Genomic DNA, 23,082 nt, shown 5'->3' on the forward strand with positions numbered 1-23,082 from the left:
CGGCTAGTGTGGCCACTAAAATATACAAAAAGAAGTTGAGCCTGCAATTGTTAAGAGTTGGAACTTTGTTTACCCTTTGCCATTCCCACTTCCTGGACCCCAAGAGCACAATTTGTTTCACAGCTGACTGGAAGGGCAATGTAACCCATTACTATTATAGCCCAAGAACAGAGAGAATTTTGAACTACAGAAGGTCATTTTGTAGTGATAATTGTATTTATAGACAGTGTCCAAAAATTAGTGCTCAAACATTTGGAATTTAACTATAGTATGGAAAAAAAGACTCAGACAAGCCACTTTAATAGGCCAATTTTTATTGATAGTTAAGATCATATGTTTCTTCATAAAGTGCAAGATGCACCATGAAACCAAAATACAGGAAGTTGTGTCAATAACTACACATTGTTTAAGCAATGCTACTTTTTGGCAAAGTGCTGTATTTTGTTGTTGTTCAGCTTGTATCAAACTGCCTATTCAAACTAAGAGCCAGACCACCTTTGATATCAAAAGAACTGCTACAAGTAGAGAAAGTGGCTCTAGAAAGAAGCTGCCATATATGCATAGACTGATTACAGTATTTATCTTAACTGAAATGTCCCTTTTGAATTTTCAAGTTTGCTGTGTACAAGTTAAACCTAGAAGGCACAGGTTTGTTTACAACACATCTGTCTATTGACTGATACATACGGAAACATAGTTTCAACAAAATTAATGAATCAGCATCTGAGACAGTGCAAGGCCTCCACTTTTACAAGAAACAATATGTTTTACTACTGTTCAAAAATCATAGAAAAAGCCAACAATTCACACACACTACTAGAGAACAACAACAACAAAAAACTGCCCAAGAACTCCAGGCACAAAACAGAACTAGTAACATAAATATGCAAGACAAAATTAACAAAAAAAAGTCACTGATAAAGTATTGCTAGATAGAGATCTCTATCTCATACAATATAGCATGGTTTCCAATATTAAGAATTGAGAGGCACAGCTTTTGTGCAACAAAAAAGTTTATATCCTGAAAGATATAGGATTTCATCACTAGAAAATTATCCAGCAATATAGTATAAAAAAAGATTAGTATCTCCCAGTTTTTAGGAGCAGTCTAAAATTGCGTTTACTTGCCATCTGAAAAAAGGAGGCTCCAATTATAATGCTTGGGAGCCATGCACTTCCCCACCACCCCCTACTAAAGAATTACAAAACCCTTTTAATTCAAAGGAGGTGGAGATGCCATCTTCCTTCATTTAACTTTAGGGAAATTAAAGCTGAAGGAAAGTAGCTATTTAGGAAGAGAAAAATTAAAGTAAGGAGTCTCCTGAGCTGGAAAGAGAGACAGTGTGTGTGTTGGGGGGGAGGGGGGGGAGGAGAAGAAAAAAAAAAAAAGAGAGGAAAAGTTGAAATGAATGATACCAGAAGCAACATTAAGATCTCAGTGAACAAATGAGAGAGATTCTAGGAATCGAGATTGGTGAAGCTACAAAATTATTCTTGGATAAATAAGTGAGAGTTTCTAGCCCAGAGGAAAATATTGTGTGTGTGTATATATATATGAATCACTAAAAAAAGAAGAAGAGGTAAGAACATCATAAATCACCTACATTCTGAATTGGCATTAAGCACTTAGACTCATACATAATCATTCAAAGCAAAAAACGTATGTTCTATATCACTGGAAGTTTTAAAGAACAGGTTAGACTAAATACTTTTCAGGGATGGTCTAGATAGATGTGAGCTAGATAGATGTGATCCAGCCTAAGTGCAGGGGTCTAGACTAGAGGACCTCCCGGCATTTCTAGGAATATATTCCAGTAAGATGACAGGAGTACAAACAAAAGCAATGTGGATAGTGCTACGTTTATAGATACACATGGCAATTAAACTGTTAACTAAAACCTGAAAAAACAGAGTATTTGAAGGGAATTGGGGACCAGAAGGCTATTTGCTACAGGATTAGGAAGATTACTCTCCACAAGAGTTCAGCCTGCATCTGTTATATGCAGTGCTACTCATACTGCAAGATTACTACAAGGCATTAGGTTTTTGTATCAGCAGAACTGAAACATTTGGCCATATTTCAAAGAACATTTCATAGGTTTGAAATAATTCTTAAGCATTATTGGTTTCATCTAAAATCACAAAAATTAGAGCCACCCATATACATGTTTTATAGCGTTGAGGCTTTTCCACACGATTTCAGCTGGAAGACTCGGTTGAGCGTGACTAACATTTATATGCCTTAGCAGCAAATGCAGGAAAAGCAGTGATCACAGATGAAGCACTGGAAACAAAGAGGAAGTGTAAAGCTTCACTATTCTCCCCTTGTTCCTTGATTTACTCAAATTTCCAAGAATTATCTATCATGGTTGATTTTGTAGTGTGGCTGTCTGGAAGTATCTGCACTGTCAAATTTGGTGCCTTTGCCTTTCAAGGCATGCTTTCTTCCAGAAGATCATGCGAGATTTTAATAACTTTTTAAAGAGAATGTTTAATGTTCTGTACTTTCCCCTCTCCACCACTAGTCTATAAAATTATCAAGTTAGATATTTTTCTGCTTTTATGCCACATGAGCAATAAAATATCCACTGTTAATGTAGCTCCTAAATCTCCACTTTTATATACTCTCCTAGCATTGCTTAATTCTGGAAGACCAGTAGTGTTAGAATGTATTTATAATGTTATGCCTTTCAGCACTTCCAGGCATGGCCACCTCAACTTTATTCTCTCGTTGGGAAAGAATTGGGAAGGGTGCAAGACCTCATCTGGAAATAGGTTTTCCATCCAGTAGTTTGTGAGCCGTTCCTAATCTATCACTTGAAATGAATTGATCAATTCGAGGCAGTAATCAGCAGCTCGGAAGCCCATCTGAACTCACCATCCACTGGAACAGGTTCTGTAGAAGGTGTTTCAGCTATGGGATGGACCTATTACAGAAGACAGTCAGTCTAGCCCTTTCGCCTTGGATACACACTATAGATAAACTAAACCAAGTTCTGAGAGGTGTGTAATAGATGCATCCTCTCCCCAAAGAAAAGAAAAAGCGGAAAAAGGAAAAAAGAGCATGATCTAAATACTGATGGAATCTTTGGGATAAGTGTCTATATTTAATAACCCATAGGTCTACTTTTCATTTCACTCCATATGAAGGCACAAAGTTTGCCCCTTTCCAATACCTGTAACATTCATGCCACATCTTATTCCAGTATTATCAGGTGGACATTTTACGCTCTTCTGCTGCTTATATGAAGTAACTGTTTGTTTAATGAAAGTATATAATACCTAGTTTAGATTAAATCTAGAGTTATCCTTCTTTCAATAAGAGTTTAGTGACATCTACTTCAAATCCATTGGCAACTATAGCCTTTTAATGCTTATGGTAGAGTATAACTGTGTATACAGTATATACAGACATACAAAGCTGTCAAAAGCACTGGTTATTAAAGTGTATGGTTGACCCCAATAATTTTGTAACTTCATACGACTGAAGAATGCATGTTCCATCTTTGTTAGAATTTTCTTTAAAAACCCATCCAAACATCGTAGTAAAGTTAAAAACCACACTCATACACATTTCCAAAACACTGAAATATTTAAGATAACCACTTAGGACCTATAGCAAGGCATTTTGTGATACACTATATGTAAATGTGGTTTCAAACTAATGTAACACTAGTCATGATTGTATTCAAATGATTGATCACACCTTCATTATCTATATATTAAAACAAAAGCACGCTAAGAACAATTAACTGATAGGATTAAAACCTCAAAAGCCTTCAGTAATTATACTGACGTTGGCAAGGCTGGTGAACAAACAATCCATTGTGCTTGATTTGCCGAGAGTGGCAATCCCTGGTAAGATTCTGGCGACGGAGACTGTTTCTGTTGAGATGGTGTCTTTCATTATGTTCTTTTACCCACTGGGTCGGACGAAAACTCTTGGTTTGTTCCAGAAAACTTGAGTGAGCAGCAAGGGTAGCAACATAGCAATGAATATGCTGCCCCATTTCATTTCGTGCTTCCATTCTAAAATTTAACATACAAATGTTAGTTACAGTTCAGCTAGTACTTGGAGATCAAGGTAAGTTTATTAAGGGAATATTTTCTTTTAGTTGAATGAATACAGATAGGCTTGGAAGAATTAGTTTTGTATCAGTAAATGTCACTAAACATCGTTTTCACCACATACACACAAAAAAATATTTCTATCAATAGAAATGTACAAATAGGTAAAGTAAGAAAAATGCTGCTTGAAGAATTTAAGAGCTTGATTTCAGGATATTTATTGTGTATACTTTGACATGTAATGTTGACAATTTGTATTTTAATGGTTATAATGCTTTGACTTTTTGGATCTCAGTGTGTAATGCCATTAAATTATTGTCTGACATCCCCACTGCCTGGCCCTTCCACTCCTAATAATCTCCTACAATGGGGAGAATTTAAATAGATAAAAACAAAAAAGTGCTTAAAAATAAAGAGATATAATCCATCAAAGTTATTTAAAAAATAATCAAGTTATGCCAAGCCTACATAGAGATGTTTACACAAATCATTTCCAGTAGTTGACCCTATCCCATCACACTAGGCATGAAGTTTTTTGATGTAGTTCTTTAGCATGTTTTAGGGAGTGAGTTAATAGGTCTGTTTCCTCTACCCTCATTCTCTCTGTAAAGGACTGTTCTATATTGCCTTTTGTATTTCTGATTCAATATTTAATCCTTTGGGCATAATGCACTTTCCAGCTTGCTATTATACATGAACTAATGGCATAATGCCCAAAAGATCATATAATGTATTAAATACAGAAGGCAGCATGTATTTCATGATCCTCGGAAGAATTAGTAAATATTTACTAGATGTTATGGTTAAAGGTCATCTTGCACAGGATAGTTTAGGCTGTGTGAAAATAAAGGGCACTAAATAAAAGATTGTTTGGATTTGCCTTCATGGCTGGCAACCCAAACATGATGATCATGGATAAGACCTGGAAAGTTAGACCAGGTAAGCCACTGAAGTCAGACCAGCTGTGTGAAATGCCATGAGTAACTAAAGGTCTTTCATCAGCCTGTCCCTTTGATTCCCTCAATGCCTGTCAAAGTCAGATTGCTGTAGAGACATCCCATCGCACAGTATGGGGCATCACCAACCTATGCAAGGGTGAGAGAATACATCAATAAAATGTCTCTTGCTTCCCACCCCCACAGCCTGAGGGTCGGGGTGGTGGTAAGTTTTGTAACATAAGAGCTTTCCAGAGCCCATACAAATTTTAAAAACAACTCCCATGGACCTCCCCATCAAGGTGGCATGATAGTGGTGACATTATCTGTATAGCAGACGCTTTTATGGGACACGACGTGGCAGTATGCAGCTTTACCACCACCCTTTTTGGATGACTCAAAGTTTAGGAGCCCATGCTTTCCCTGCGCTCAGGGCACAGAGGATGGGGCCCTCAGGGAGTCAGTTATAACAAATTCAGCCCTAGCATGTCTGTTTCCACTAGTGGAAGAACCTCATACCTGTGGAAAATCTGTATAGTAGAACATCCTGCTATGCCCCTGGTCTGCCTACTGCCCTCCATGCTGGCAGAGTATGTACAACTGGCACTGGAACAGACTCCCCTGGTTCCCTTGACTTCCCACCAGCAAAGAGTTGAAGCCAAAACACATTCACTTTGTGCCAGCAGAGCAGCACAAAATGAACGAATGGATTGAAGGATATGGGCCCCAAGATGAATTATGCATTGAATGCCTATCCCAGAGTTACCTTCCTTTACAGATTATTAAAACCGACAGACAAGAGCCGGTCAGTATAATGTCCAAGTTGACATTCTGTCCTTCACTCACCCTAGTCATTTCACACTGGAACTGCTCTTATTCTTTCCTTTTATGCTGATCAACTGACTTTGCATGTAGGCTCCTGTAATTATGGCACTACCACTGGCTACACGTGATGCATTAACGTTTTTAGAAGCAACATGTCAGAGCTGAAACTCTGAATGAAAACAGTAATAAGGGAAGTTCTGGAACAAGCACAGTTATGGTAGCACAAATACAAGCACTACAACAATAAAACCATAACAGATCAGGCATTAGTAGACTAATTGTGTCTCAAGCATGGTTTTGACTCGTGTCATCAGCCACAGAAGTGCATCAATAGCTCACCAATACATACATGGATTTCATATTGTCCAGAACAATAAGCCACAGCATATGTTGTATTAGTGAGTTATTGATGCACTTTGAGACCCAGCCACCCACCCTCCTCGCCTGGGCTTCTGATGGAAGGGGAATGTAAACATAGTGGGAGATGGAGTCAGGTGATCTGGGCTCTGACACTCACGTGGGTGTTTTTCTCCACTGGAGATGTACCCTCAGTGACTTCACAGTTTGCACATAAAAGCTAGCAAGGTTGGAACCCTAAAGATTCTTAACTGATAAACAACATTTTTAAAAGCCACTATTCTGTACTTAGCAGTATATTTTACTTGTTATAGCAGAATTAGAATTGACTAAGTAACTTGACACAGAGGTTAGTTTTAAAACTGGTACAGTTTTGATAGACAAGTCTATTTACAAAGCAGACCGATCAAACAAAAAGTACTGTCCCAAAGCAGTAGTACTTACTGTGCCAGTGTGCCTTAAGCAGCTTTTCCTGGCCCTACAATGTTAAATGGCCAACCATTAAACAACTAGAGACTTCAAGACAACATTTTACTGTATTGTCAGCTTAGTTGAACAGTTATTATCTCTCTCAGTTACTGTATTTCATCTCAACTTTAATGTTTTAGAGTGAAACAGTTACAATTTTGTTCTCCAAAATAATTACCTTGTACATGAAATTATGGACAAAATATTTAGCCAAGATCCTCAAAAGGCATTTAGGCACCTAATTCCCATTAATTTCACGGAGTTTTAGTATTTAACAGTGATACTTGGGCCACATCCTCAGCTGAATGTACAGCTCCATTGAATTCAGAGGAATAATGCTGATTTAAACCAAGTGAGTATCTGGCCCTTTAATTTAATTATATATTTAAGTAGTGCTACATTATAAAAAGATGCAAATATAGTTCTGGAATGGCTTACACCAGCATCCCTAAATTGTACAAAGCCATCATAATAATTCAATATCCGAATTTGAGGAAAGGGGAAAGCGACAGATCCATCTACTCTTGAATGACAATTCTCACTCAAATTTCATCATCTCCATTTTGCAACCATTTCTGTTACATTGCTGCTACTAACTGTAGGTTCTTACAAACTAGTCTATTCTGTTTTAATTGTATTATGCCCATCCCCACGGTATTAGGGCACCCTACAGTTGTGACAGATTTCTTCAGAGCCCAATTTTCAGAGGTGCAGGGTACCCACGACTCCCACTAACTTCAGCCAGAGCTATGGTGCTCAGGATCTCCCAAAGAAAGGCCTTTGATACCAAGAGCACAGATTTTCAGTATCAGCCCCATGCTTGTTAGACACTGGCTTAGGTTGCTTTACCAAGAAAAGAAAAAAAAATATCACCCATTTTCTTTAAAGTGTTGCAAACCAAGAAACTACAGGTATGGGAGCTAGGCTGCCATTGAAGTCAGTGATAATTACTTGCACGTTGCTACACACAGAACCAAACTCACCATAAGATGATCCTTGTTCATTCTTATTACAGAGGATGAACACTAGAAGTAGGCAAAATTTGTCCAGTCCTTCTGAACAAGGGCCCCAGAAATTACATTAATATTTCTCAGAACTTGACCATATGGGAAAAAACGTGTGGGGTCATAAATGAATTATTTTTGCTACCAGGCAAATATTGCATGATAGGTTTGAGTCTGTGGTCATTCTGCATGGTTACCTCCTTAGAATTCAGATCCTAGTGGAAGAATAATTTCTGACTTTAACAAGAGAAAAATAAATTGTTTAATGGTGGCCGTCCCAATTCACAGAGCTTGGGCTGAGCCCAAACGTCTACATGGCAGTTGAATAGCCCCTTAGCTTGAGCCCCATGAGCCTGATTCTACTGGCACAGGCCAGCCATGGTTTTTTAATTGTAATGTAGGCATATCCCCAGACTTCTTGTGACCTGACCTTGGATAAATCACACGTGTTTTCCCCCTTGGGTTCCCAGTCTCTGCAATTGAGATAGTACTTCTCCCTCTTCAAAGGGTGGCTGTGAGGACATCATCAATGTTTGTGAGAGCAGCCAAGAGTCCTGCGGCTCCTTATAGACTAAGACGTATTGGAGCATGAACTTTCGTGGGTGAATACGTGCATCCAACGAAGTGGTTATTCACCCGCGAAAGCTCATGCTCCAGTAGATCTGTTAGTCTATAAGGTGCCACAGGACTCTTTGCTGCTTTTACAGATCCAGACTAACACGGCTACCCCTCTGATACTTGAAACAATGTTTGTGAGGCACTTTACAGGGGTAGGCACAAGTACCTTCTATCATTTTTATTGCTCTCTTCTGGGTTAGAAATCCTGCTCTATGAGGAAGAGAGAAAAAACTGGGCATGTTTAGTCTTGAGAAAAGATGACTGAGGGGAGACCTGATAACAATCTTCAAATATCTTAAGGGCTGTTAAAAAGAGGAGAGGAAAGTGATAAAGAGGAGGTAAGAAGGGTGAGGACACGTTGTTCTCCATGTCTGCTGAAGGTAGGACAAGTAGTAAAGGGCTTAATCTGCAGCAAGGAAAATTCAGGTTAAATATTAGAAATGTTTCCTAACTGTAAGGATAGTTAAGCACTGGACTAGGTTTCCAAGAGAGGTTGTGAAATCCCCATCATTGGAGATTTTTAAGAAGATGTTAGACAAACTCCTTTCAAGGCTGTTCTAGGTATTCTTGATCCTGCTTCAGCATAGGGAGCTAGATTGGTTGACTTCTAGAGATCCCTTGCACTCCTACATTTCTAGGAAGCACCTGGATAGGATAGTCTATCGTATCAATTGTGCAAGTAACTTCATCTGACTTCAACAGGAATGGCATGTACAATTAATGGGATAATTAAGCCCCAAAAGTATTAATTACAATGTCAAAACCGGACGGCCACCACGTACACGTGTTTTAAAATCAGGCATAAGGTATGATGAGCTTATCTTAAAATGTTGGAGTATTCGTGCTTCGTTCATTAACTTAAAACTGAGGCTTCTAATTAATTCTTCAGACATTTGGGCTAAGGAAGTTGTAACCAGGTATTTTACTGTACTCCTTTGCACTCAGCAGCAATTCATGGCCTATATATTTACGTCATATTGCCAACAGAAAAAAAAAAAAAAAAAACTTACCTTGGACTACTTGGATTATGAAACTCCTCATCTCCACAGCTAGTCTCATTTAGACTGTGACAGGTATTATGGACAGCATATACAGACATGCTGGGATGTTCAATTAGAAGGTTCTCCATAGGACTGGTTTCCACCTTGATAGTGGTTAATCCACCTGCAGTAAAACATGGGGGAGGGGTAATAAACCAGCTCTCCTCCATGGGACATGAGTCAAACTGGATGAAACAAGACTCGCTGGCATCAGCCAAACACTCTAAGGAAGTTGGTAAACAAGAAAAGACTGGGGAGTGGTCAACAGCTGATGTTTCACTGATGTCTGCTTCTTCTGTTGAAAAGTTAGTGCAAGTGTCTAGTGGAGGTTGTCCATTGTTCCAGTTGCCACAGTTGAGATGAAGTCATCACAGATAGGTGATTGCAGGAGATGGAGATCAGCAAGTTCATGTGGAGCACGTAGGGGATAAAACAAACAAAAAGGTCTACCATCAGCATGTACACAAGCATTTTACACACAAACAAATAAAAGGGAGGTGATTAGGAAACGCTTTCCCATGTCAGATAAAAAAAAAATCAAGAGTATTGCCAGAAAAGTGATAGAATTGTGTAACAGAGATTGCTCAGCGTCAAATAAATATTATCCGTACAAGTAGTTCTACTACGGTCTGAACTTGTTAGTCTTGGGAAACTGATGTCAGTTTCCCTAGTCAGCTTACACAAGATGTTTTGTGGTTTGTTTTACACAAATCCATGTTATTTATGCTTAGGCTAAAAATTCCTTTGGAGCAACTGGCTTCCTTATACAGAAGTATGATAAATATAACTGCCTGCTTCCTGCTGTAGAGGTTATATTTAACAGACATCTTACCTATAAAGTCAACCAGAATCCATTCATCATCTTCTTTTTCACTGAACTCTGGCTCTTGGCTGGACAAGTTATTGATCTCTCCCACAAACATATTATTCAGCCTCTGGAACATTACTAAGGCAAGAATGAGACTGTGGCTAGTAAGTCTTTGTATCCAAAAATTCAAGATATGGGCTCACACTTATACTAGCAAACTGGCAGAGATATGAGAATAAAGTGCATAGATGCTTTATCAGCTTACGTATGGAACATGGAGAGTCATGGTTTGTAAACAGTTTATACAAAACCTGCAAAGAAGAAAAGAGTGGACTTAATGCTAAAGCAATTAAATCTATTTGTAAATAACAAGTAAGAACTCAGATAGGGCCAATTCTTGACTGCAGGTTTTGGGCAATGGCCTACATCAGTGGTTTTCAACTTACCTCAGACAGCTGCCAGTCAGCAGCACAGCCAGGGTGCAGAGGGAGGCTTCCCACCTGTCCTGACTCTGCAGACCATGCTGCGCCATGGAAGCAGCCAGCAGCAGGTCCGGCTCCTAGGCGGAGGCGCACGCAAGCAGCTCCATGCTGCTTTTGCCCACAGGTACCATCCCTCCCAGCTCCCATTGGCTGGGAACCGGCCAATGGGAGTGCAGAGCTGGTGCTCGCGGCGGGGGCAGCACACATAGTCCTTTGGCTCTCCTGCCTAGAAGCTGGACCCGCAGCGTGGTGTCAGAACAGGTAGGCACAAGCCTGTCTTAGCTGGGCAGCACCACCGATGGGACTTCTGGTGCTGATCAGAGCTGCTAAGTCCCCGGGTGCTTTGCAATACGACCCAGTGCCTTACTTAGAGTACTGGGTTGTGACTTAACTTTGAAAAACACTGGCTTACATGACTCAAAGTATTTGCCATGAGGTGGTATTACACTTTTTCATTGACCCATTGCATCCCCTGCCAACAAGCTGAACCACAGGAAGAGGCCTTATGGAGGAAAGACCCAGCAAGGCTCTCTTCACAGGGTTGCCTAAAGCTCTCCATCTGGATTCTGCCTCACATGCAAAGATCTGCATAGTTCCTGGCCCCATCCTCACAGATCTGCAGGAATGGGAGAGAGGCAAGGGGTATCTATGCAGAGACCCTGTGCTCTAGAACCCCTGGGATCTTCTGGCCAAAGTGGCTCCAGATAAGTAATAGTGCTTATAACCTCCCCTGGGAACCTTTCCTCCTTCTATGTAAGTGGGGAGTGGGAGGGAAGGAGGGAGGGACTCTACAGAATAAGTCATACAGTCTGAAGCTGTATTACCTAAGCAGTCCATATTGTGGGGGAGGGGAAAGTATTGTAACCCTATGCACATGCCCCAGTCCTGCAGAGAGCCCTCTGCAGGGTCCCACTGATGTAGAATATAGGTAGTTGACTCTCTCTGCATTGAGCAGAGAAGGCACACACAAAGACCACCACCATCTTTGTGCAGTTCAGGGGCTCTGCTTGAACACTAAACACATTACAGAAGAAGACATAATCAGGTTCACAGGTGCACTAGTGTGGTTATTAAGTGGGATCCTTTTCATAGTGATTAGTTAAATACTATTGTGTTCTGTGAGGTTCTACGTAATTAATGTAAATACTGGCTGCATCACCACAATTTCAGAATAAAATTGCTTCCTTACATTTCATGATAAGCAACATTAATTTCTCAACAGAAGACACTTCCGTAAATGTATATTTAAGAGTATCAGTTTCAGCCTGGACTTATATAATATATGTATTTATATTTTTGTGGTTGAAGCTGAAAAAACATTCGCCACTTAACAATAAAAAAAAAAAAATAAAAAAAAAGTCCAAGTTCCTGGGATAACCACAGCGGCACATGAGATCACCTGTTGTAGTCACTATATTTGAACCATTAACAGAGTTCAAATGATTGTGTCAAAATGCTACACTTTAACAGTAATGTTCAGGTATTTAAACTTCAGTCATTTATTTTCAGCACCTCTAGTTATATTTCTACCTATTAAGTTAATTATTAGAATGTGTGTGTAAACACAGTGAATCAATTATACAATCTCTCCTCTCTTCCTGGAATTAGCTTAGGTTTATGACAGACTAGGTAAATTATATATATTTACATAAAAAAGTCTGAATTTCTATATTTAGATAGCTTGTGAGAGTGAAAGATAAAACTATACCAGAGAAGGCATTCAGAACAATTGTTCAAAGCACAGCAAAACAAAGTATATACATTTAATTTCTAACAAGCAAATATTGGTTAAGGGAGATTATGTTTACAGAACAGGAACTCCAAGTTTCTGCATCAGTGTAGTGTAACTCTTGGACCAAAGATGCCTTTGCATTGGATACCAGAAAATTAAAAAAAAAAAAAAAAAGAGAGAGACCTTTGCTAGTTACTTCTGTTTATCACTGGAGTGTCTCTCCTGTGTGTTAAGCCACCTAGGAACTGGTTTACATTCTGACATTGGGATCCAATACTATTGGTGCCTCTCAATTTGTTGTACTTCTGCAGCATATGGGATGTCAGACAGAGGCTGAAAAATAAAAGTATTAATCAAGAACCATTGTAACCCTAGATAATTAAGGTGTCAATGGTTCCTATAAATATAGCTGGGGGCAGCATAAACTGAGGTTGGTGCTATTTGGTTTGCTACGCAGCTGTAAGTGTGTTATGCACTTGCTATGCAGTATAATAGTGATTATAGTAGTTGACTGAGAGTTGTGTGTGGAAAGACATCAAAATAAGGTCTAGTCAATTCTTAACTGTAAGAACTTGGTTCCTAAACTTTTATCCCCATCCTAAAACCACTAACAGTGTCATTGCTCAATGGTCTCTTGGCAACCACCAGGAGGCTCCAAAAAAGCAAGTTTTAAACAAAGCTGAAAGAGGTATAGGTAACATTAGCTGGTACTGCTCAAGAAACATCTTGGAATCATAGCAGCTAGTTCTCTGAACACATCTATTTCATGTGCAGTACCAGTCAAAAAAGCTAACAGAATGTTAGGAATCATTAGGAAAGGGATAGATAGATATAATACCACTAAATAAAAGGTACACCTACACCTTGAATTCTGGTCACCCCATCTCAAAAAAGACTATTAGAATTGGAAAAGGTACAGAGAAGAGCAACAAAAATGACTAGGATATAGAACAGTTTCCATACAAGGAGAGATTAAAGACTGGGACTGTTCATCTTGGAAAAAGAGAAGACTAAGGGGGGATATGATAAAGGTCTACAAAATCATGACTAGTGTTAAAGTAAGTATTTATCCTGTCAGATAACATAAGAACCAGAGGTCACCCAAGGAAATTAATAGGCAGCAGATTTAAAAACCAAACAAAAGGAAGTACTTCTTCACATAACGAACATTCAAGCTGTAGAACTTGTTGCCAGAGGATGTTGTGAAGGCCAAAAGTATAACTGGGTTAAAAAAAGAATTAGGTAAGTTCATGGAGGATAGGTTCATCAATGGGCCAAGATGGCTAGGGATGCAACCCCACACTCGGGGTGTCCCTAAGACTCTAATTTCCAGAAGCAGGGACTGGATGACAAGGGATGGATCTCTTGATAATTGCCCTGTTTTGTTCATTCCTTCTGAAGCATCTGACAGTGGCCACTGTCAGAAGACAGGCAACTGGGCTAGATGGACCTTTCTTATGTTCTTACTATGGCAAAGTGTTTCTCCATCCACCATAACAGCTTTCAGTGCATTGACTAGAACAAAGTGGCCACCATTTTGTAAACTTCATTTTCTACCATACAGGGTAGTTACTTCTTAGGTATTTTATCTGCAGTCAGGTTGATTGTATTGTGTTTCTTACAAGCTGTGATATCTACACAGAAGAATGTCTACAAGGTAAGGTTGTCAGCCCAAATATTTACTGACCACACTGGTCCCACTGTAAAATTCATATCAAATCCATTGTAGTTCTAGAGAATGCAATAGCTTAACATGTATTGGGCTGAAAATATTACAAATGAAAAAACTGAAACTTCACCAGGAGTCAATAAAAGTGATGCATGTTTTCTAGCTCCACCTTAATTTATGTACTGTTTTCAGTTTGTTCAGTCAAATTTTACTTTTTAAACTTTCAGCCAAGAAAATACTAGGTGTGGAAGTTTTTTAAAATTATTGTTACTTTGAGAGGGGAAGAACAGGAGAGAAATAAAATGGATTCTTAAAGGAAAGCTTAAAATGAAACACCATTTTCATGGCAGGTCAACGATTAGGCCTAGCAGACTTTATAGTGTTCTTTGATGCATAAGCAACAAGTATGATTCTGAATAACTCAAACTTACTGTAGGTGGCATAACAGCCTCTCTGAAACAGTTATTCAGTTTCCAAGATGTGTTTGGCATTCTGAATATTGGTGGAATATTAAAAAGGAAGTTCCTCTGAACTGCTTTCAGAGGTAGATGATACAAAGGTATATATATAAAATAATCAACTGATCACTCTACTTCAAAATATTTGCAATTTATAAGACACCTAGCTTCTTGAGAAGCTACTGCAAGTCTGGTTTCTGGAAGTCTCCACGTTCTCTCAAAAGCAAATCAAGAGAACTTGTCCATTCAATGCCTATACTATTAGAAAGGTCCAGTTGGAGTCATCATTGTTCCTTACAAGATCAAGGACGTGAACAGACTTATAGAAGTGTCTAAGAAACCACAGAACTGCTTTTTGCTGAAAATATGTATGTTCTCAAAAAAGACACCTCATCCTTCACAGAAGGATTTAATAAAAATGAGGAGGTAAGCAAAATATTAAGTACTGGATTGTAGCTCTGGCTATGTGGCCACAGAGGAGTAAGGTCTACTACCCCTTACTCACTTGCATGGCTGCATTAGCCATGTCCAGATCAGATCTCCACAAGTAGCTGTGTGGGGAGCAGGCACTGCATACCTGACACTTACATGCGTACATCACCTGTGAACAACTGGGTAAAGGGGGAGACAAAGCAATGGTTCTGCCCAATATGCACTGGCCAGCAGAGCTGACAGGCTGCAGTCTGTACCACAAAAAGGGAAGAAATGTACTACACTTCACCCTCCAAGCACAAGGGGAACCCAGAGAAGAGTTCCACTTTAGAGGGGGAAGCTCACATGAAGCCTGTTTCTCTGGGCTGAGGCTAACAGTCCACCCCTAAGTGAGCTGAACGTGTCCAAGTACACTTGCACAAGTAACCATTATGCTTTAATGGTTAATTGGCTTCCACAGCCACTACCTCAGTCAAACCTCATAATGGAGGGGTGCCAGCTGCCATGCCTGACAGAAGATTGTGATTTCAGGTGGAAAGTCCCTAGCAGGTGCAGATTAAATTCTCCAGACACAAAGAGCTCGCTTTGGGGCAAACAACAACAAAGAGGAAGGTGGCACGGGCTGTTTCTGAGGGGAGTTTTTGTCCGGGTCTCTGGCCACCGGGGTCAGGCACCTTCCCTAAGGACCCAGCCCTGGGTTTGGGTGACCTGACCTGGCAATCCGTTGCCCTCTCGCCTGTGACTGAGTCACATCCTCTGGTTTGTTTTGATGGCTCGGAGCTCCCCCTCTTCTAGGGCGGTGCCTGCAGGATGGCTGGGTTTAGTCACACCTGACTAGCGCGCAAGCAAGCACTGCCTTGGAAGCAGGGGCGGGGGGAAGTTCCCTCCGCAACCAAGCAAATAGGCCCCGCACTGGCAGGAGGAGGCAACCCGACACCCCTCCAGCCTCTGGGCGGACCGGCCGCCCCGAAGTCCTCCTCCCGGCGAGGGGGGGCGAGAGACAAAAGGGTGAAACTAGGAACGCAGCTACTTCGGCGTCTGCGAAGAGGAAGTTCAGGGAACAAACAAACAAGCGGATCGGTGCCTGCCCCCAGCGAGGCTGGGGCTCCCACCTCCTCGGGGCAGAATTCAGCCCCGCTGCGCGGTCCCTCCTGTGCCCCAACTCCACCGTACGCGGAATCTCCCCGCAAGGGAGCGGAGGCGCGCGGCCAATCCGCGGAGAGTGGGGCAGCAAGTACCAGGAGCTGGGCGCTCCTTCGCACTCGGGTGGGGAGTGCACAACGCAGCTCTCTGTCCGAGGCATTTAGGGACACCCACTGCTCCCGACGACGAGTCGCAAAGTACAGGGGCAGTGCGCATCCCCCACCCCGCAGAGGCAAAGGGACCCCCACTGTTACGCTGCTTAGGGGCGGCGTGTGCTCACACTCACTCCATAGGGAAAGACCCTCCCATAAAAACGACACAAGCCTCTATTTTCAAAGGGGCTGAGCACTTGCGAGTTCCCGTAGGCTTCAAGGGAGTTTGCGGGTGCTCAGCGCCTTGAGCAGTCAGACCATTGTCCGGATCGCGGGAGATCTCTTCTGTTTCATAAAGTTTCTATTGAGCTAGTCTCCTGCCCAAGACCTAGCGCTACTTTAGGAGTCTCGGGGGGAAGCGGGAAGAAATACATGTCACGCATAACGGCGACACAGACCGCTCTGCTCCCTCCCGGACATAAGCAGAGCCAGGGAGGTACGTTACTGGGCGTGGGGGAAAAGCTCCAGTCCTGAAACCGCAACATCCCCGCCGCCAGCGAGGACGCAGTCTGGGCAGAGGGAACCTGAGGTGGCCGCTGTGTCCGGAGGGGGGGAGGGTCCGAGTCGCACTATCAAGCTGCCAGAGCCACTTCTAGACGGGATACAAATCTCCGCTACTCACCTTCCAGAGACAGGAGGGGGCGGACGGCAGCAATGGCTAGTGAGGTAGATGAGGGGAGGCAGCGATGGACCCCTGGCTGTGCAGAACAGATCCTGGCTCTTGTTTCTGCAACAGCCTCAGTCCGACTCGGTTCCCTGCTGAACCTTTTGTTGTTATAGAATCCAGCGAACAGCTGATCGGCCCCGGCCGCCCCAGGCCCCGCCCCTGCTCCCCCTCCGGACTCCCCGGGGCCGGGCTACGGTTCAGACCCCACCAATGTGAGCAGAGCCGGGCTCGGGGCCGCGCCGGGACAGGCTGTCACTAACGCACGTGATCCGGCCCAGCGCCACAGAGAAACTCTGCAGCTAGGAACAAGCCCAGGCAACAAAAGGAGAGGAGAGAAAGAGAGAAGGGGGGAGCGGAAGGGAGGGAGAGAGAAACTGCAAAAAGAGGAGATAAAGGAAGAAGAGAGGACGAGAGATTGAGCGAACAGATGCAGGGATGGGAAGAGGGGGGGAAAGGGGAGAGAAAAGATTTGAAAGAAGTGAGGAAGCACTCAGAGTCCATGGTGATGGACGCTGAGTAAGAGCCTAAAAAGAGACCGAAGGGAGGGGAATAAAACGCAGCTAATAAAGAGTCAGACAGATAAGGGGACACAGCAACAAGTTGCAAGTTGGTATATTGTGTACAGACACTACTGCATGCATAGATACGTTATTTAGGCTGAACTTAGCTCCCTAGAGTTTGCTTCTCAACTCTAACTTCAACACAATCAAACTGATCTGCTTGTACTTTCATTTGCAGGCTCTTTGCTTAGAATGGAGCATTTCTAGCATTTGGGACAAATTGGACAAGTCATATGGGAGATATAATTGGATTGGACAGGAGTTTACGTGCATTTCAGTTGTGAGATAGTTTCCAGAGTTGTGGGTTCATTCGTTCTTTTTTTTTTTTTTAGCTTGTCCTATTTCCAAAATGACTTGGAAAGCGCTACATTGTTTTGGCAGAGATGTGGTGCTTTTGACAAGTTTTGGGAGTGGTGGAATTGCTTACTTATTAACAATGGTTTCCATATACTTTAAAAAGTCTGCTTAGACCACTGCATAATTAAGTATCAGAAGGGTAGCTGTGTTAGTCTGTATCCACAAAAACAATGAGGAATCTGGTGGCACTTTAAGACTAACAGATTTATTTGGGCATATGCTTTCTTGGGTAAAAAACCCACTTCTTCACATGCATGGAGTGAAAACTACAGATCCAGGCATATGTATACTCACACATGAAGAGAAGGGAGTTACCTTACAGGTGGAGAACCAGTGTTAACAAGGTCAATTCAGTCAGGGTGGATGTGGTCCACTCCCAATAACTGATGAGGAGGGAATACCAAGAGAGGGAAAATTGCTTTTGTAGTGAACCAGCCACTCTCAGTCCCTAGTCAAGCCCAAACTGATGGTGTTAAGTGTGCAAATGAATTGTAGCTCAGCAGTTTCTCTTTGAACAGGGGCGGCTCCAGGCCCCAGCATGCCAAGTGTGTGCTTGGGGCGGCAAGCCACGGGGGCGCTCTGCCGGTTGCTGGGAGGGCGGCAGGCAGACTGCCTTCTGTGGCATGCCTGTGGAGAGTCCACTGGTCCTGTGGATCCCGTGGACCTCCCGCAGGCACGCCTGAGAGGGGTCTACCGAAGCCGCAGGACCGGCGACTGGCAGAGTGCTCCCCGCAGCATGCCGCTGTGCTTGGGCCGGCGAAATGTCTAGAGCCGCCCCTGTCTTTGAAGTCTGTTTTTGAAGTTTTTTTGCTGAAGAATGTTTACTTTTAAATCTGTATTGAGTGTCCAGGGAGATTGAAGTGTTCTACTGGCTTTTGTATGTTACCATTCCAGATGTCTTATTTGTGTCCATTTATCCTTTAGAGACTATCTGGTTTGGCCAATGTACATGGCAGAGAGGCATTGCTGGCACGTGATGGCATATATCACATTAGTAGATGTGCAGGTGAATGAGCCTTTGATGGTGTAGCTGGCCTGGTTGGGTCCTATGATGGTGTCGCTAGAGTAGATATGGGGTCAGAGAAGGCAACAGGGTTTGTTACAGGGACTGGTTCCTGGATTAGTGTTTCTGTGGTGTGGTGTGTGGTTGCTGGTAAGTATGTGCTTCAGGGTAGTGGGGGCGTCTGTAAGTGAGTTTTGGCCTGCCTCCCAAGGCCTGTGAGAGTGGGGGATCATTTTCCAGGATAAGTTGTAGATAGTTGATGATGCGCTGGAGATGTTTTAGCTGGGGGCTGTACGTGATGGCCAGTGGTGTTCTGTTATTTTCCTGGTTGTGCCTGTCCTGCAGTAGGTGACTTCGGGGTACCCATCATTGCATATTTGTAGCTGTACAATCATAACTGATTGTTGTAAGAAACAACAATAGGGAAAAGAGGAATAGATGGGCCCAGGCTGAAAGGAATATGAGAGGAAGCCACATAAGAACAGGGGAATCCAGAGTTTGGTTATAGGTAGCTCAGATGCAGATGACACTAAGACTGGGGGAATGGAAAATAATGAAGAGGAGAGATTGCTCGCACCCAGCTTACCAAACAATGTGTATTTTAATACATCCAAATGTAAAGTCATACATCCAGGAACAAAGAACACAGGTGCTGCTTACATGATGGGGGAGACTTTATTCTGGAAGAAATGAATCAAAGAGACTTGGGGACCATAGGGGATAATCAACTGAACATGAGCTCCTTGTGAAACACTGTGGCCAAAAAGGGCTAATGTGATCTCTGGATGTATAAATGGGAATACTAAGCAGGAGTAGTAAAATTATATTACCACTGTATTTGACAGAGATGTGAATGCTACTGGAATACTGTGTCCAGTTCTGGTATTCACTATTCAACAAGGATGTTGAAAAATTGGAGAAGGTTCAGAGAAGAGCCACAAGAATGAAGTGATTGAAAAAACACATGCCTTATAATCTTGGACTGAGTTCCTTCAGTCCTTCTCTAAGGGGTGACTTGATCACAGTCTACACATATCTACATATGGAACAGGGGTGGGTTGGCTAGCTGGCCGAAGACACCACTACCAGTGGTGGATCTGGAGTTAGTGGGGTCCTGTGCGCAGCTTCATTTTTGGCCTACCCCACCTCCCAGACAAGAAAAAGAACATTCTATTATCTTCCCTCCCTCCTCATTATTCATTCTTTTTTTCTTCATCTTCCTCCTATATTATAAGTAATGGTAAATAAATTAAAATAAAGTGAGGTACCTTGATTGGGGCAAGGGGTTGAAGTGCAGGAGAAGGTGCGAGCTCTGGGAGGAAATCTGGGTGTGGGTGCAGGCTCTGGGTTGGGGCAGGGGGTTAGGGAGTGGGAGGGGGGTGGCGCTTACCTTGGACATGCACACACCCAGGGGCCACAGGGACATGCCGTCCGCTTCCGAGAGCAAAGCAATGCGGAGAGAGGGGGGCAGGGAGCCGCCTTAACCATGCTGCTGGCATGTCTCTGCACACCCCTTGGGGGGAGGGGGTAGCGGGTCTCTGTGCGCTGCCCAGGGAGGGGGCAGCGCGCAGAGCTGCCTCCTCCACCAGCCCCCTGCCAGAGGCATGCATAGACGTGCCAGTAGCTGGCTGCTTCTGGGAGTGGCGTGGGGCCACCGGCCACGGCACGCAGGCAGCCTGTCTGCCTGAGCCCTGCTGCACTGCCGGCCAGGACTCAGGAGCAGGTTGTCAGATATTTGTCCTGCATTTTGGGTGCCCCCCTGTTGTTGGGGGACCCATGCCACTGCATGGTTTGTTTCATGGTAAATCCACTCCTGACCACTAGCCTTTAAAGGAGACAGACCACAGTTACAGAGCACCACTTCCACCAAGCAGCTCACATGCCACAGTTTGAGAGCCCCTTGGCTAGATAATCACAGTGGTTCCTTCTGGTTTAAAATATGTGAATCTATGCAATCAAGTCACCTGAGCTATATGGGTGTAAATGATAGGAGAATCAGGCCTTTGTTCTGAGGAGCAGGAGAGAGGAAACCACATGTGTAGGTGGAGGTCTTTTAGAAAGAAGCAGAGTCCATCTGTGGCAGCTTGCAGGGACTCCTCATTAAGCAATTTTAAGACATTCTATAAAACCTAAAGAAATTCTCAGGAAAAAACCCAGTAAGTATAGTTAAAATTGAGCACAGGAACAGACTATTTTTTGAAAACACCCTTAAATAATGTTACTGTAAAAAATACAACCTACACTGTGGAAAACCTAGTTACCCAAAATTAAGTTGTAGTTAAAAAAACCCAAACACCTACACATTATAAAGTATGGAAATACACAGTTAAGATTTTGCATATAATCTTAACTCTACCCCACACCAGTGCCTCGCTCTCATATTCCATCCTTCCTTCCTAAGTCTTTCTTCTCCTCTTAACTATTTTGTAAGTCATGGTGTATATTTAGCAAAGACTTTTCATGAAGTTTTTTGTCTTCATTTTCATAAGGGCTCTAAGAAGTCTACAACCTAGAGCTACAGACATCTCATGCTTGGAAAAAGCCATTACACTTACACAGTTTGTGCATGGACTATAGTAAGAGTGTACATCACGTATTACCAATACTCAGTATAATTCTTTGTCAGGTGACTAATCTGCTCTTTCCCTGTAGATCCTACAGTATAAGGATCTGGGTCAAAGATATTTGTCATTGTAGTTGCTAACTCTGAACCTGATTTTCCTCTCATTTATACTAGTGTAAACTGAAAGTAATTCCATAGATGTTAATGGAGTTACAACTGTGTAAACCCACTTTAAATTAAAGGGGAATCAGAACCTCTGTTTCTGTTGTCACTTTTACAATTACTGACAAGAAGTTTGAGAAAAGTGGGAAATGCTGTCCCTTGGTGTATTGCTTTTGAGTCAGGAAGTGGTAAAGTGTTCTTTCTGTGGACTGTGCAGTGCTTTGAAGAATGCAGGCATACTGGCAGTTAGTGATGTAAATTAAAAGGTGCAGGTTGGTTTAAGTTACACTGTAGTGTGTAACCACAATGGCCTCACTTCTGCCGAGAGCTCATGGTAGAATCAGGGCCTAAAAGCATTTAAACAATAAGGAATTCAACTAAGAGATGTTCTTAATCTAGGGGGCAGGGGCTACCTGGAAGGAGGCAATGGTGAACAATCCAGGCCATGTTTGTAAACTTTTGAAAAAGCAGAACTGAGCACACCCAGACAGAGACATTCTTGTCACAGCACCATCTACCTTAGTCTGGCTTCTCTCTAGCTGCAACCTCAGTTTCCCCTCACTCATGCTGTATCTCCTCATCTTCCCAGGAAGGACTCACTGGCTCTCCCAAGTCTCTCTCTGGCCAGTTTTATTCCTCCAAACATAAAATTTAGGCAAAATATCCCAAACCAGAAAACAGTTCCTCCACTCATTCTGTGTTTCCCCCACTCCTTGCCTCTCTCAGTTCTGAAAGGAGAATCCACTATTCCCTTCAGGACCTGCTGCAGAAGTCATGTCCTTCCTGCAGCTCCTCTCAACCCTTTACATTCTCTGACCCCTTCTAAGGAGGGTCTAATAACCAAACAGGGCTGGCTGGTTCCAGACCCCTGGTTACAGTTCCATTCAGGCACTGGTTCTCAACCATGGTACATTTACCCATAGGGTTATGCAAAAGTCTTCCAGAAAGTACATCAACTCATCTAGATATTTGCCTAGTTTTACAACAGGTTACATAAAAAGCACTAGCAAAGTCAGTAGAAACTAAAATTTCATACAGTGAATTTATACTGTTCTATATACTATATCAACAGTTCTCAAACTGTGGGCAAGTTCATTTTAATAGGGTTGCCAGGGCCAGTGTTAGACTTGCTGGGGCCCAGGGCAGAAAGCTTGAAGCCTGAGCCCTGCCATGTGGGGCTGAAGTCAAAGCCTGACTTTTTAAGAGAGATGAAACTTGGGGTAGGTAAGACAAATCAGATTCCTGAAAGGGGTACAGTAGTCTGGAAAGGTTGAGAACCACTGCATTAAGGTGTTAGCTACTCATGTAACAATGGTGGCACTTTGAAGGCATGCACAAATAATTGAGTGTAGTTAATTAAATATGCACTTGTTACTTCAAAGAACCTCCAATGTCAGCTGACTTGTAAGATGCAGAAGCCAAGAACAGTTGAGGACCAAAGAACTTCAAGCCCTGGAATCCCACCAGGCCAGGTCTACACTGCGACTTTAAATCGGTTTAATGGCCGATATACCGATTTAACGCTGTATCCGTTCACATGACGTCGTCATTAATATCGATTTTACCGCCTCCTTAAATC

The 23,082-nt window shown here is 42.5% G+C and overlaps 1 protein-coding gene across 7 annotated transcripts in view; it reads right to left on the bottom strand.

Annotated features, from left to right (window-relative positions):
* Window positions 1-297: 297 nt before the first annotated feature.
* The window catches only part of TP53INP1 (tumor protein p53 inducible nuclear protein 1), a 79,136-nt gene continuing 56,351 nt past the window's right edge, over window positions 298-23,082 (bottom strand). For 3 of the 7 annotated variants that reach the window (XM_075063113.1, XM_075063112.1, XM_075063114.1), the window contains 3 exons: window positions 10,148-10,434; window positions 9,286-9,634; window positions 298-4,029 (listed from right to left, as the gene is read on the bottom strand). In XM_075063113.1, the coding sequence (XP_074919214.1) occupies window positions 3,780-4,029; window positions 9,286-9,634; window positions 10,148-10,259 (711 nt within the window). In that variant the 5' untranslated portion in view covers window positions 10,260-10,434 and the 3' untranslated portion in view covers window positions 298-3,779. Of the gene's footprint in view, window positions 4,030-6,629; window positions 6,664-9,285; window positions 9,635-10,147; window positions 10,435-16,813; window positions 17,002-23,082 lie in introns of those variants that run through there. The other 4 variants (XM_032763903.2, XM_032763902.2, XM_032763904.2 and 1 more) reach the window with 4 other exon arrangements.

This window comes from Chelonoidis abingdonii, chromosome 2 (assembly GCF_003597395.2).
Source record: "Chelonoidis abingdonii isolate Lonesome George chromosome 2, CheloAbing_2.0, whole genome shotgun sequence".
Taxonomy (NCBI): Eukaryota; Metazoa; Chordata; order Testudines; family Testudinidae; genus Chelonoidis; species Chelonoidis abingdonii.